The 13713-nt window shown below is 42.2% G+C and overlaps 2 protein-coding genes across 5 annotated transcripts in view; one reads left to right on the plus strand and one right to left on the minus strand.

Annotated features, from left to right (window-relative positions):
• Positions 1-864: 864 nt before the first annotated feature.
• TMEM52B (transmembrane protein 52B) overlaps positions 865-13713 on the plus strand; it is an 89008-nt gene continuing 76159 nt past the window's right edge. For 3 of the 4 annotated variants that reach the window (XM_077258748.1, XM_077258746.1, XM_077258749.1), the window contains exon 1: positions 865-1111. The gene's annotated coding sequence lies outside the window, so the exon portion shown is untranslated. Of the gene's footprint in view, positions 1112-2636; positions 2743-13713 lie in introns of those variants that run through there. The other variant, XM_077258747.1, reaches the window with a different exon arrangement.
• LOC143767577 (taste receptor type 2 member 2-like) lies at positions 3425-13289 on the minus strand. Its single transcript, XM_077255987.1, has 3 exons — positions 12336-13289; positions 6506-6562; positions 3425-3469 (listed from the first exon to the last, which is right to left on the minus strand). The coding sequence occupies exons 1-3, from the start codon at positions 13287-13289 to the stop codon at positions 3425-3427; spliced, it is 1056 nt and encodes a 351-aa protein (XP_077112102.1).

The following is a 13713-nucleotide window of genomic DNA, read 5'->3' on the forward strand; positions in this document are numbered from 1 at the left end:
ATGCTAAACAGGATGTGCCCACACTTGGAATCAATCTCATTGGCTGAATTTCTGCTTTTTGAATCTTAGAACTTCCGATTCCGGTATCCGATACGCGGCAAGTATCGGAATCCCGGTATCGGAATTCCGATACCGCAAGTATCGGCCGATACCCGATACTTGCGGTATCGGAATGCTCAACACTAGTTAACAGTCTTTACATCAGGCTGACACAGTATCAATGTCCATTGTAGAGCCCTGCTCTTCTCAGGCCTGTGGGCACACAGGCTGTGCAATCTCCAGCACTCAGGCTCTATCTGAAGCCACGGATTCAGAAAGGCTTCTCCCTCTCAAGACACAGACCACTCTGCAGTGTCCAGCCTGGACACATGGAAATCTGTCCACACTGACAGACTCCCAAACACTCACTACCATGTGCTAAACACACCTCCTTTAGGTAGCCTGCTCAGTGCACTAAAGACAAAATACTCCGGTTTGCATCGCAGGGAGCATCTATCCCTGTGACACATACCTCCCATTAACCACGCGACCACCAGTCAAACCACAATATACATATATTTTATTTATCTTTTAGTACTTTAACTGTTTTTATTGCTAAATGAGGTTGACACATTTCGTGTATAACAATTAAGGGGCACACGAGTGATCTAGTTATTGAGAAATATCTCTTTCTTCCTCCCCTTCTTTTCATCTCAGCCTTCACCCCCAGCTAATCCTTGACCTGATATACATTTTAACAGAGAAACATGAGCACCCTACCCAGCAAACAGGTAAACACTCATCGTGAATGTTTGACTAATATACTTTATGGTTTAGCGCAGGTAAATTATATAACTTTTACTGTTTTACAACAGTTCCTATAAACAGCCTCAAGCCACCAGTCATACGGGTTTTGTTCTATCCGATTTCAGGGGACAGAAAGAGAGACACCACATCTGTGAGACCCTTATTTGAAGCTTATGCAGTAAGGGACTACACCACTACAGTGCAAGGGAAGGCTATTGATTTCCACCTGGACAAGGGGACTCTGGACTTGCCTCCAAACCGGCCGGACCCTGCCTGCCCTGTGATCTGGTGCTCTGGACTGCGGGTGCTGAAATCTTCAGTAAAGGTAAAGAGACTGGAACCTTGTGTCCTCTGCGCCTCTCACCATCCACCATCTACACACTGGGAAGCCCTGGGGATATACTTCACCTGTGGGAAGGTATACCATCTAGATGCCATAACATCACCCCAGCGAACCCCTTAAAGCAGCGTCGGTCACCCTGACGGAATACCACAGGTGGCATCACGAACATAAACTTTATCCCTTTAAAGACCTTTCCCTTTTATATGAACGTCCCAGGGCCACGGACCGGGTCGCAGTCACCGTGACATCCCCCTTAGAGCCGACTGGACCCGATACCGAGTACCCCCTTGCCCTGACGGGGCACTCCACATACTACAGTCATTACTCCAGATATATACCTCTGATTAGTGTGAAGAACCTCACAAAAACTCTGCACCCAGCAGCCAAGGTCTCCAACATCAGTATTGGAAAGTATTAGGATGTTTCATACAGGTGCTTCTCACAAAATTAGAATATCATCAAAAAGTTAATTTATTTCAGTTCTTCAATACAAAAAGTGAAGCTCATATATCATATAGAGTCATTACAAACAGAGTCATCTATTTAAAGTGTTTATTTCTGTTAATGACAATTATGGTTTACAGCCAATGAAAGCCAGAAATTCATTATCTCAAAAATGATTTTAAAATCCAAAATGTTGGCCTACTGAAATGTATGTTCAGTAAATGCACTCTATACATGATCAGGGCTCCTTTTGCATCAATTACTGCATCAATGCGGCGTGGCATGGAGGCGATCAGCCTTTGGCACTGCTGAGGTGTTATGGAAGCCCAGGTTGCTTTGATGGCAGCCTTCAGCTCGTCTGCATTGTTGGGTCTGGTGTCTCTCATCTTCCTCTTGACAATATCCCATAGATTTTCTATGGGGTTGATAATAATAATAGTAATAATAATCTTTATTTATATAGCGCCAACATATTCCGCAGCGCTTTACAGTTTAACAGTTTCAAACACAACAGTCATAAGTAACAACGTTAACAATACAATAATTAAAGCAAAATAAGACCACCCTGCTCGTGAGAGCTTACAATCTACAATGAGGTGGGGGAGATACAAAGTACAGGTGTGTATTTACAATTATGTATTTACAATGATGGTCCAGCTATCTTCAGGGGGTAGGGGATAGATGGAAGTAGTGAATGGGCTACACACACAAACATAAAATGACTGATGATTAGTGAATGTGGTAGGCCGTCAGGTGAGTTTGCTGACCAATCAAGCAAAGTGATACTGTTGTTTTTAAACCAGGTATTGGTACTTTTGGTCAGTGTGAACAGGTGCCAAGTCCTGCGGGAGAATGAAATGTCCATCTCCAAAAAGCTTGTTGGCAGGGGAAAGCATGAATTGCTCTGAAATTTCCTGGTAGATGGCTGCACTGACTTTAGTCTTGATAAAACACAGTGGAGCTACACCAGCAGATGACATGGCTCCCCAAACCATCACTGATTATGGAAACGTCACACTAGACCTCAAGCAACTTGTATTGTAGCCTCTCCACTCTTCCTCCGGACTCTGGGATCTTGATTTCCAAATGAAATTAAAAATTTATTTTCATCTGAAAACAACACCTTGGACCACTGAGCAACAGTCCAGTTCTTTTTCTCCTTGGCCCAGGTAAGATGCTTCTGGCGTTGTCTATTGGTCATGAGAGGCTTGACACAAGGAATACGACACTTGTAGCCCATGTCCTGTATACGTCTGTGTGTGGTGGCTCCAGAAGCAATGACTCCAGCAGCAGTTCACTCCTTGTGAATCTCCCCCCAATTTTTGAATGACCTTTTCTTAACAATCCTTTCAAGGCTGCGTTTATCCCGGCTACTTGTGCACCTTTTTCTATCACACTTTTTCCTTCCACACAACTTTCCATTAACATTCTTGATACGGCACTCTGTGAACAGCCGGCTTCTTTAGCAATGACCTTTTGTGGTTTACCCTCCAAGTCAGAAATCTTCCCCATGATAGTGGAGCCTACTGAAATAGACTAAAGGGCATTTTTAAATGCTTAGGAAGCTTTTGCATGTGTTTTCTGTTAATTATTCTAATTTACTGAGATAAAGACTTTTGGGCTGTCATTGGCTGTAAGCCATAATCATCAACATTAACAGAAATAAACACTTGAAATAGATCACTCTGTTTGTAATGACTCCATATAATATACGAGTTTCAGTTTTTGTATTGAAGAACTGAAATAAATGAACTTTTTAATGATATTCTAATTTTGTGAGAAGCTCCTGTATATTAGGAGAATCCATTTAAATGAATAATTATGAGGGAATGCTTATCACAACATAGCAGGTTACTCAGTATTGCAATATGTGTTATCCAGATAAGACGACTTGCGCTGTTATAAATACATTTGTCAGGTTTAATTACCATAGTAAAAAAACGTAGAATAACCATAACCATGCCAGGTCACTACAAAGCCATCAGTGATAATGCCATTTAGAAATAGTGTGGTGCAGCATTGCAACATAAGGTGAAAATCCTAGTCAAGTGATCTGTCAGTAGGTAATGTAACATTAGTGTCGTGTTTGTTAGGTAATGAATAAACAAGATTTATCAAGTAATGGTAATAAAGTATGTCAGGATGAGTATTATATTCTCTTTGTCTGCAGACAATTATAATGAATGATCTGTTTCGCCTACTGTATAAATAAGTGCCATCTTTACCCAATTATGTTGTGTTTAAAGGGTTGTCTGGGACTTTAACGTTGGTGGCCTATCCTTAGGATTAGTCATAAATGTCGGATCGCTAAAGGTGCTTCATCCGGCACCCCGCTGCTCAGCTGTTCTCGGTGTCAGTGACGGACATAACTGCTCAGTTACAGAGCTGCACAGCTCCATCATCAGAATAATGGACAAGGCCGGGTACTGCACATTGATTTGAATAGGGGACCGGCTGCTGCCACTATACTGTCCACAGAGCTGTGCTGTGTAGCTCTGTAACTGAGAGGTTCTGGACACCGCCAACACCAGGAACTTCTGATCAGTGGGTGTGCCAGGTGTCACAAAACCACTAGCTATCAGACATTGATGACCTACCCTAAGAAAAAGCCATCAATGTTAAAGTCCCGGACAACCCCTTTAACACATGTACAGTATATGGTTATAAATTACAAATGTCAATAATTCCCTACAAATACAGGGACTTGCTACTACTTTCATTTGAACTCATGTCCTTCTCCTCTCCATTTATGTGATAGTGGGTATTGTGGTGCACCTTTTCCCTTTATTTGAATATCTCTGTATTTTGATATCTTTAATGTTATATTATACTTTGTTCTTTTTAGTATATTAAATAAACGAACATTTTATGGATTTATTTGAGGTGGTGTACTTCATTTTTCTTGTGGTTACCTATATAATTGGAAGTATCTCAAGGTAAAAATTCCATTGAGTTTTTGTCATTAGTTGACAGGACCAATTTAAGAGTATGGTCTTGGGACCTGAGCTTTTGTTTCTAATTCCCTACAAATGTAGGATCCTATGTAAAAAATTATATTTTGGGTAAGGGATGGGAATGTGTTATGGTTCTCAATGGCAAGAGAACATAGCCCAGCAAACATAAGTACTAGCTCTTGGAAGGATGGAAACTAAACTGACCATGAACTAAACCTGCCGCACAACTAACAGTAGCCGGGTAGCGTTGCCTACGTTTTTATCCCAGCGCCGGCCGGAGGACTAACTAATCCTGGCAGAGGAAAATATAGTCCTGGCTCACCTCTAGAGAAATTTCCCCGATAGGCAGACAGAGGCCCCCACATATATTGGCGGTGATTTTAGATGAAATGACAAACGTAGTATGAAAATAGGTTTAGCAAAATTGAGGTCCGCTTACTAGATAGCAGGAAGACAGAAAGGGCACTTTCATGGTCAGCTGAAAACCCTATCAAAATACCATCCTGAAATTACTTTAAGACTCTAGTATTAACTCATAACATCAGAGTGGCAATTTCAGATCACAAGAGCTTTCCAGACACAGAAACGAAACTACAGCTGTGAACTGGAACAAAATGCAAAAACAAACGAGGACTAAAGTCCAACTTAGCTGGGAGTTGTCTAGTAGCAGGAACATGAACAGAAAGGCTTCTGATTACAATGTTGACCGGCATGGAAGTGACAGAGGAGCAAGGTTAAATAGCGACTCCCACATCCTGATGGAAACAGGTGAACAGAGGGGATGATGCACACCAGTTCAATTCCACCAGTGGCCACCGGGGGAGCCCAAAATCCAATTTCACAACAGTACCCCCCCCTCAAGGAGGGGGCACCGAACCCTCACCAGAACCACCAGGGCGATCAGGATGAGCCCTATGAAAGGCACGGACCAGATCGGAGGCATGAACATCAGAGGCAGTCACCCAAGAATTATCCTCCTGACCGTATCCCTTCCATTTGACCAGATACTGGAGTTTCCGTCTGGAAACACGGGAGTCCAAGATTTTTTCCACAACGTACTCCAACTCGCCCTCAACCAACACCGGAGCAGGAGGCTCAACGGAAGGCACAACCGGTACCTCATACCTGCGCAACAATGACCGATGAAAAACATTATGAATAGAAAAAGATGCAGGGAGGTCCAAACGGAAGGACACAGGGTTAAGAATCTCCAATATCTTGTACGGGCCGATGAACCGAGGCTTAAACTTAGGAGAAGAAACCCTCATAGGGACAAAACGAGAAGACAACCACACCAAGTCCCCAACACAAAGCCGAGGACCAACCCGACGCCGGCGGTTGGCAAAAAGCTGAGTCTTCTCCTGGGACAACTTCAAATTGTCCACTACCTGCCCCCAAATCTGATGCAACCTCTCCACCACAGCATCCACTCCAGGACAATCCGAAGATTCCACCTGACCAGAAGAAAATCGAGGATGAAACCCCGAATTACAGAAAAAAGGAGACACCAAGGTGGCAGAGCTGGCCCGATTATTGAGGGCAAACTCCGCTAAAGGCAAAAAAGCAACCCAATCATCCTGATCTGCAGACACAAAACACCTCAAATATGTCTCCAAGGTCTGATTCGTCCGCTCGGTCTGGCCATTTGTCTGAGGATGGAAAGCAGACGAGAAAGACAAATCTATGCCCATCCTAGCACAGAATGCTCGCCAAAATCTAGACACGAATTGGGTTCCTCTGTCAGAAACGATATTCTCCGGAATACCATGCAAACGGACCACATTTTGAAAAAACAGAGGAACCAACTCGGAAGAAGAAGGCAACTTAGGCAGGGGAACCAAATGGACCATCTTAGAGAAACGGTCACACACCACCCAGATGACAGACATCTTCTGAGAAACAGGAAGATCCGAAATAAAATCCATCGAGATGTGCGTCCAGGGCCTCTTCGGGATAGGCAAGGGCAACAACAATCCACTAGCCCGAGAACAACAAGGCTTGGCCCGAGCACAAACGTCACAAGACTGCACAAAGCCTCGCACATCTCGAGACAGGGAAGGCCACCAGAAGGACCTTGCCACCAAATCCCTGGTACCAAAGATTCCAGGATGACCTGTCAACGCAGAAGAATGAACCTCAGAAATGACTTTACTGGTCCAATCATCAGGAACAAACAGTCTACCAGGTGGGCAACGATCAGGTCTATCCGCCTGAAACTCCTGCAAGGCCCGCCGCAGGTCTGGAGAAACGGCAGACAATATCACTCCATCCTTAAGGATACCTGTAGGTTCAGAGTTACCAGGGGAGTCAGGCTCAAAACTCCTAGAAAGGGCATCCGCCTTAACATTCTTAGAACCCGGCAGGTAGGACACCACAAAATTAAACCGAGAGAAAAACAACGACCAGCGCGCCTGTCTAGGATTCAGGCGTCTGGCGGACTCAAGATAAATTAGATTTTTGTGGTCAGTCAATACCACCACCTGATGTCTAGCCCCCTCAAGCCAATGACGCCACTCCTCAAAAGCCCACTTCATGGCCAAAAGCTCCCGATTCCCAACATCATAACTCCGCTCGGCGGGCGAAAATTTACGCGAGAACAAGGCACAAGGTCTCATCACGGAACAATCGGAACTTCTCTGCGACAAAACTGCCCCAGCTCCGATTTCAGAAGCGTCGACCTCAACCTGAAAAGGAAGAGCAACATCAGGCTGACGCAACACAGGGGCGGAAGAAAAGCGGCGCTTAAGCTCCCGAAAGGCCTCCACAGCAGCAGGGGACCAATCAGCAACATCAGCACCCTTCTTAGTCAAATCAGTCAATGGTTTAACAACATCAGAAAAACCAGCAATAAATCAACGATAAAAGTTAGCAAAGCCCAAAAATTTCTGAAGACTCTTAAGAGAAGAGGGTTGCGTCCAATCACAAATAGCCTGAACCTTGACAGGATCCATCTCGATGGAAGAGGGGGAAAAAATATATCCCAAAAAGGAAATCTTTTGAACCCCAAAAACGCACTTAGAACCCTTCACACACAAGGAATTAGACCGCAAAACCTGAAAAACCCTCCTGACCTGCTGGACATGAGAGTCCCAGTCATCCGAAAAAATCAAAATATCATCCAGATACACAATCATAAATTTATCCAAATAATCACGGAAAATGTCATGCACAAAGGACTGAAAGACTGAAGGGGCATTTGAAAGACCAAAAGGCATCACCAAATACTCAAAGTGGCCCTCGGGCGTATTAACTGCGGTCTTCCACTCATCCCCCTGCTTAATTCGCACCAAATTATACGCCCCACGGAGATCTATCTTAGAGAACCACTTGGCCCCCTTTATGCGAGCAAACAAATCAGTCAGCAGTGGCAACGGATATTGATATTTAACCGTGATTTTATTCAAAAGCCGATAATCAATACACGGTCTCAAAGAGCCATCTTTCTTAGCCACAAAGAAAAAACCGGCTCCTAAGGGAGATGACGAAGGACGAATATGTCCCTTTTCCAAGGACTCCTTTATATATTCTCGCATAGCAGCATGTTCAGGCACAGACAGATTAAATAAACGACCCTTAGGGTATTTACTACCCGGAATCAAATCTATGGCACAATCGCACTCCCGGTGCGGAGGTAATGAACCAAGCTTAGGTTCTTCAAAAACGTCACGATATTCAGTCAAGAATTCAGGAATCTCAGAGGGAATAGATGATGAAATGGAAACCACAGGTACGTCCCCATGCGTCCCCTTACATCCCCAGCTTAACACAGACATAGCTTTCCAGTCAAGGACTGGGTTATGAGATTGCAGCCATGGCAATCCAAGCACCAACACATCATGTAGGTTATACAGCACAAGAAAGCGAATAATCTCCTGATGATCCGGATTAATCCGCATAGTTACTTGTGTCCAGTATTGTGGTTTATTACTAGCCAATGGGGTGGAGTCAATCCCCTTCAGGGGTATAGGAGTTTCAAGAGGCTCCAAATCATACCCACAGCGTTTGGCAAAGGACCAATCCATAAGACTCAAAGCGGCGCCAGAGTCGACATAGGCATCCGCGGTAATAGATGATAAAGAACAAATCAGGGTCACAGATAGAATAAACTTAGACTGTAAAGTGCCAATTGAAACAGACTTATCAAGCTTCTTAGTACGCTTAGAGCATGCTGATATAACATGAGTTGAATCACCGCAATAGAAGCACAACCCATTTTTTCGTCTTAAATTCTGCCGTTCACTTCTGGACAGAATTCTATCACATTGCATATTCTCTGGCGTCTTCTCAGTAGACACCGCCAAATGGTGCACAGGTTTGCGCTCCCGCAGACGCCTATCGATCTGGATAGCCATTGTCATGGACTCATTCAGACCCGCAGGCACAGGGAACCCCACCATAACATCCTTAATGGCATCAGAGAGACCCTCTCTGAAATTCGCCGCCAGGGCGCACTCATTCCACTGAGTAAGCACAGCCCATTTACGGAATTTCTGGCAGTATATTTCAGCTTCGTCTTGCCCCTGAGATAGGGACATCAAGGCCTTTTCCGCCTGAAGCTCTAACTGAGGTTCCTCATAAAGCAACCCCAAGGCCAGAAAAAACGCATCCACATTGAGCAACGCAGGATCCCCTGGAGCCAATGCAAAAGCCCAATCCTGAGGGTCGCCCCGGAGCAAGGAAATCACAATCCTGACCTGCTGAGCAGGATCTCCAGCAGAGCGAGATTTCAGGGACAAAAACAACTTGCAATTATTTTTGAAATTTTGAAAGCAAGATCTATTCCCCGAGAAAAATTCAGGCAAAGGAATTCTAGGTTCAGATATAGGAACATGAACAACAAAATCTTGTAAATTTTGAACTTTCGTGGTGAGATTATTCAAACCTGCAGCTAAACTCTGAATATCCATTTTAAACAGGTGAACACAGAGCCATTCCAGGATTAGAAGGAGAGAGAGAGAGAGAAAGGCTGCAATATAGGCAGACTTGCAAGAGATTCAATTACAAGCACACTCAGAACTGAAGGGAAGGGAAAAAAAAAAAAAAAAATCTTCAGCAGACTTCTCTTTTCTCTCCTTTCTCTGTCAATTAATTTAACCCTTTTCGGGCCGGTCAAACTGTTATGGTTCTCAATGGCAAGAGAACATAGCCCAGCAAACATAAGTACTAGCTCTTGGAAGGATGGAAACTAAACTGACCATGAACTAAACCTGCCGCACAACTAACAGTAGCCGGGTAGCGTTGCCTACGTTTTTATCCCTAGACGCCCAGCGCCGGCCGGAGGACTAACTAATCCTGGCAGAGGAAAATATAGTCCTGGCTCACCTCTAGAGAAATTTCCCCGATAGGCAGACAGAGGCCCCCACATATATTGGCGGTGATTTTAGATGAAATGACAAACGTAGTATGAAAATAGGTTTAGCAAAATTGAGGTCCGCTTACTAGATAGCAGGAAGACAGAAAGGGCACTTTCATGGTCAGCTGAAAACCCTATCAAAATACCATCCTGAAATTACTTTAAGACTCTAGTATTAACTCATAACATCAGAGTGGCAATTTCAGATCACAAGAGCTTTCCAGACACAGAAACGAAACTACAGCTGTGAACTGGAACAAAATGCAAAAACAAACGAGGACTAAAGTCCAACTTAGCTGGGAGTTGTCTAGTAGCAGGAACATGAACAGAAAGGCTTCTGATTACAATGTTGACCGGCATGGAAGTGACAGAGGAGCAAGGTTAAATAGCGACTCCCACATCCTGATGGAAACAGGTGAACAGAGGGGATGATGCACACCAGTTCAATTCCACCAGTGGCCACCGGGGGAGCCCAAAATCCAATTTCACAACAGGAATGTGAGTTTAAAATGCCTAGATTTTTTTGTTGCTTTTTTTATATATATTTTTTTTTAATAAACCCACTGTTTTACTGACATATACATATACAGTATATATGACACATATATTCTTATATAGTGTGCAATAGCTTTAAATAACATGTTAATAACTCACGATAAAGCTCAACGCTGAATTTTTATGATGCTTTAATGTAATATAATGAAAAAGAAGCTCACTACATAGTAAACATTATAGAAATTTTCAACAATTGCTAGGAAGTCGTTAAGGTTTTTCTCAAACTTATAGGCAGACATAAAATGTTACGATATGATTTAAAGGTGTTTTCCATAACAATGATATTAGCTTATCCCTTTGATAGGTCATCAATATTAGATCTGAGGGTGTCTGACACTAGCACCCTCTTTCCAATGAATAGGAGCTGATCTGTATTACCTGGAAGCAGCCACTAAATAGTGAAGAACTGCAGTGTCTTGCTCTGCATGCTGTTTGGCAAGATGATTGGTGGAATTGCCATGTGGGAGATTCCCCCCAATCTGATATTGATGACCTATCCTGTGGAAACAACAATAATATGTTAATGGCATTCCAATCAAATTCTGATCTGGGTTTGATCAGAGTCTCAGCTTAGTGTGATCCGATTCTCTCGGATGGGAATCGTAGCACAAGTGAGAAGATGGAAAACAAGATTTCTCCATCTTCTCCATTGTGTCAGTCCACGGAAATTGCACTGCATGCGGATGTCATCCGTGTGCAGTCCGCTGATTTCCACGTACCCATAGACTTGTATGGGTGACTAGCAAACAATTTCCACTGCAAATCACAGCATGCTGCAATTTTTTTTTCTCGTGCTGAATTGGCATGAGAAAAAAAATTGCTGAACAGCACTGCCCCATAGTATAACATTAGTCCGAGTGCTATTCGATAAATCATCGCACAGCACTTGTCCGATGTATACGCTCGTGTGAGCGAGCCCTAATGCAAAAAGACATACCAGTAATGCTTTGCAAGCAAAATAAATAGGACATAACAGACAAGACATACAAACTATAATTTTTGTTTGTACAAGATCTTTTATTATATGCAAAAGTTTTAACCCACAGATGTCACTTAGGAAAAGCATGAAAAAGCATGAGAATTAGGGCAGACGTAAACTCCCAAAAGGAAACACTGGAGGAAATTTACCAATTTATCTCCAGTTTTCTTGGGTAAAAAAGTAAAAAATGTCATGTTTTTGTAAGGATGTAGTATGAGAAATTTTGCTCGAAGGTAAATCTTCAGCTTTATTTACATATGATTAAAACCTCTTCACATACATCACATAATAACTTATTATCTATGGGCTAATGATGCAAGTAAAAATGTTTTAATTTTATTTTTTAAAAAGCTGAAGATTTTATACTGTTGAGCTGGATTTCTCCTACTACATTCCGATCATTATTGTCAGGACTAGGTAACTGCTGTTAGCTGGCTTTTTCTTTTTCCAACATGTTTTCGTACTAATTTTTTTTTTTACAATTTTATGCTATCTTTTCCACTTTTGAGAAATGGGTGGAAAAGTAGGTATGGTTAGGGAGATGAGGAGGTTTAAACCATATTAATTGTGACATTCGAAAAAGTCAGAAGAAAAAGTTGCAATTCTCACTTCAGTAGGGACTTGGAATATAGCGTGGAAAAACAGCTCTAGACAGAAGTGTTATATTTAAAGATCCACCACATTTATCCAATATCGTGAAGCACTTTGATGCAAATCAAAACAATACAACTTCCAGCAAATCTGACTTCAGATATTCCTCTCAAGATAAATTCCCCAATCTTCCACCCCGCCAGTGTGTGAATGTCTTTTTGTGAAATCCCACTCATTACAATGTTCAATGCAAATATTCTCTTAATCACTACTTGTCCGAATCACCTCCTTTTGGTAGCAATTTCCTTTCTGTAGAATTTGCAGAAGGGCATGCTTCAGCTTGTGGTTCCCAATAACAAGCAGAACAGAATGTACAGAAGGATAAGCTCCGATGAAAAGAGCGGCCAAACAGCTTTCTATGCCGTTATCTAAATTTCCTGATCCATATAGGTTGAATGCCATCATGTAAAAGAAGAAAAACATAAAGAAGGCAGCCATCATTCTAATTGCTCTCCAATGAGCATTTAGTGATGGCTCTCTAAACCCTGTTCTTTCTTGAGCATTCATCTTTTTCATATGTCTTAAAAGTGAGTCAACCACCAAGCCAACCGAAAGACAAAACACAAGAAATGGTGGAATGGAACCCGCCGCAGAGAGGGTTGAGTAAGTCACAAAGTTATTTGTCATTGCACCAAATGGAGTTTCATTTCTAGATTTTTCAAATTTGCTCATGTTGAAAGTGTCGTTGATGGTGGTATAAACTCCAGAGTTACTGCAGCATAAAGCGATTGATACACTTACCAATATAAGGAATGGGACCAAACGATCAAAATGTGTCTTAAATGCAGTGAAAATGTATCTCTTGATGTTGACAAGTCGCACACAGTAAAAAGTACTCAGCCATGTAGCAAGCCACAAGCTTAAGCAATTAAAAAACAGCCAAGAATATTGCAAATCACTGTATTTATCATAAATATCAGGTGTTAAATAGCCTACGAAGTATGTGACTAAAATCACCCACATAAAAGAGAATCGAGATAGACCCAGACAAGTAAGTATGGAATCACAAGAGCCCAGTTTTCTGTGGGTCAGCAGGCTGATGAGGTTTACAATCACCATAAGACCATTCATGAAGGTACCAATAATGGTCTCCAGCAGCAAGATGGCTAATGAAAGTATTTCGTATGCTGTTAATGAACTCGATGAAGTTTCATTGTTTGCCTCTGTGCTATTGTTCTGACTCGTTTTTTCAGTTCCATTATATATTGTCTTCATTTCCCCCATGTTTTATCCTGTAGGAATATTGTATTTCTTCTCTTGCTGCCTCTTGATGAACCTAGAACCTTTCTCTCCAGGCTTTCTTCTCCGGTTATCGTTGGGGCTTTTTGAGTTTACAGCAAAGGTTTTCAGAAGATTTATACTGCTCTATGTGCCTATTATATTGTATTACAGTGATGAAAATAGTCCATGCAAATAGTAAGCACATTCAACCCTGAAGTCAAGATATTATTGACTCTTTGCATACACCACAATATGTAGATATTTATGTGATTGAAAGTCAGTGTCCTCTATTTTTTTTAGCTTTATTTAATGAAGTAAAATGATTGTGTATACATTTAGTATCAACAGTAGCAGATTTTACTTACAGGGGTAACAAATAATTTCTCAACTTATAACTGGAGGATCAAAAGTACTTTATTTTAAGTTT

Source organism: Ranitomeya variabilis, chromosome 4 (genome assembly GCF_051348905.1).
Source record: "Ranitomeya variabilis isolate aRanVar5 chromosome 4, aRanVar5.hap1, whole genome shotgun sequence".
Lineage (NCBI taxonomy): Eukaryota > Metazoa > Chordata > Amphibia > Anura > Dendrobatidae > Ranitomeya > Ranitomeya variabilis.

Coding starts and splice junctions, on each gene's coding strand:
- LOC143767577 (XM_077255987.1), bottom strand. CDS start 13,289: ATGGGGGAAATGAAGACAATATATAATGGAACTGAAAAAACGAGTCAG. Junction 6,563..12,335: donor GGAACCACAAGCTGAAGCAT/GCCCTTCTGCAA, acceptor GAGATGTGCGAG/GCTTTGTGCAGTCTTGTGAC. Junction 3,470..6,505: donor GCCTTGTTGTTCTCGGGCTA/GTGGATTGTTGT, acceptor TATTTATAACAG/CGCAAGTCGTCTTATCTGGA.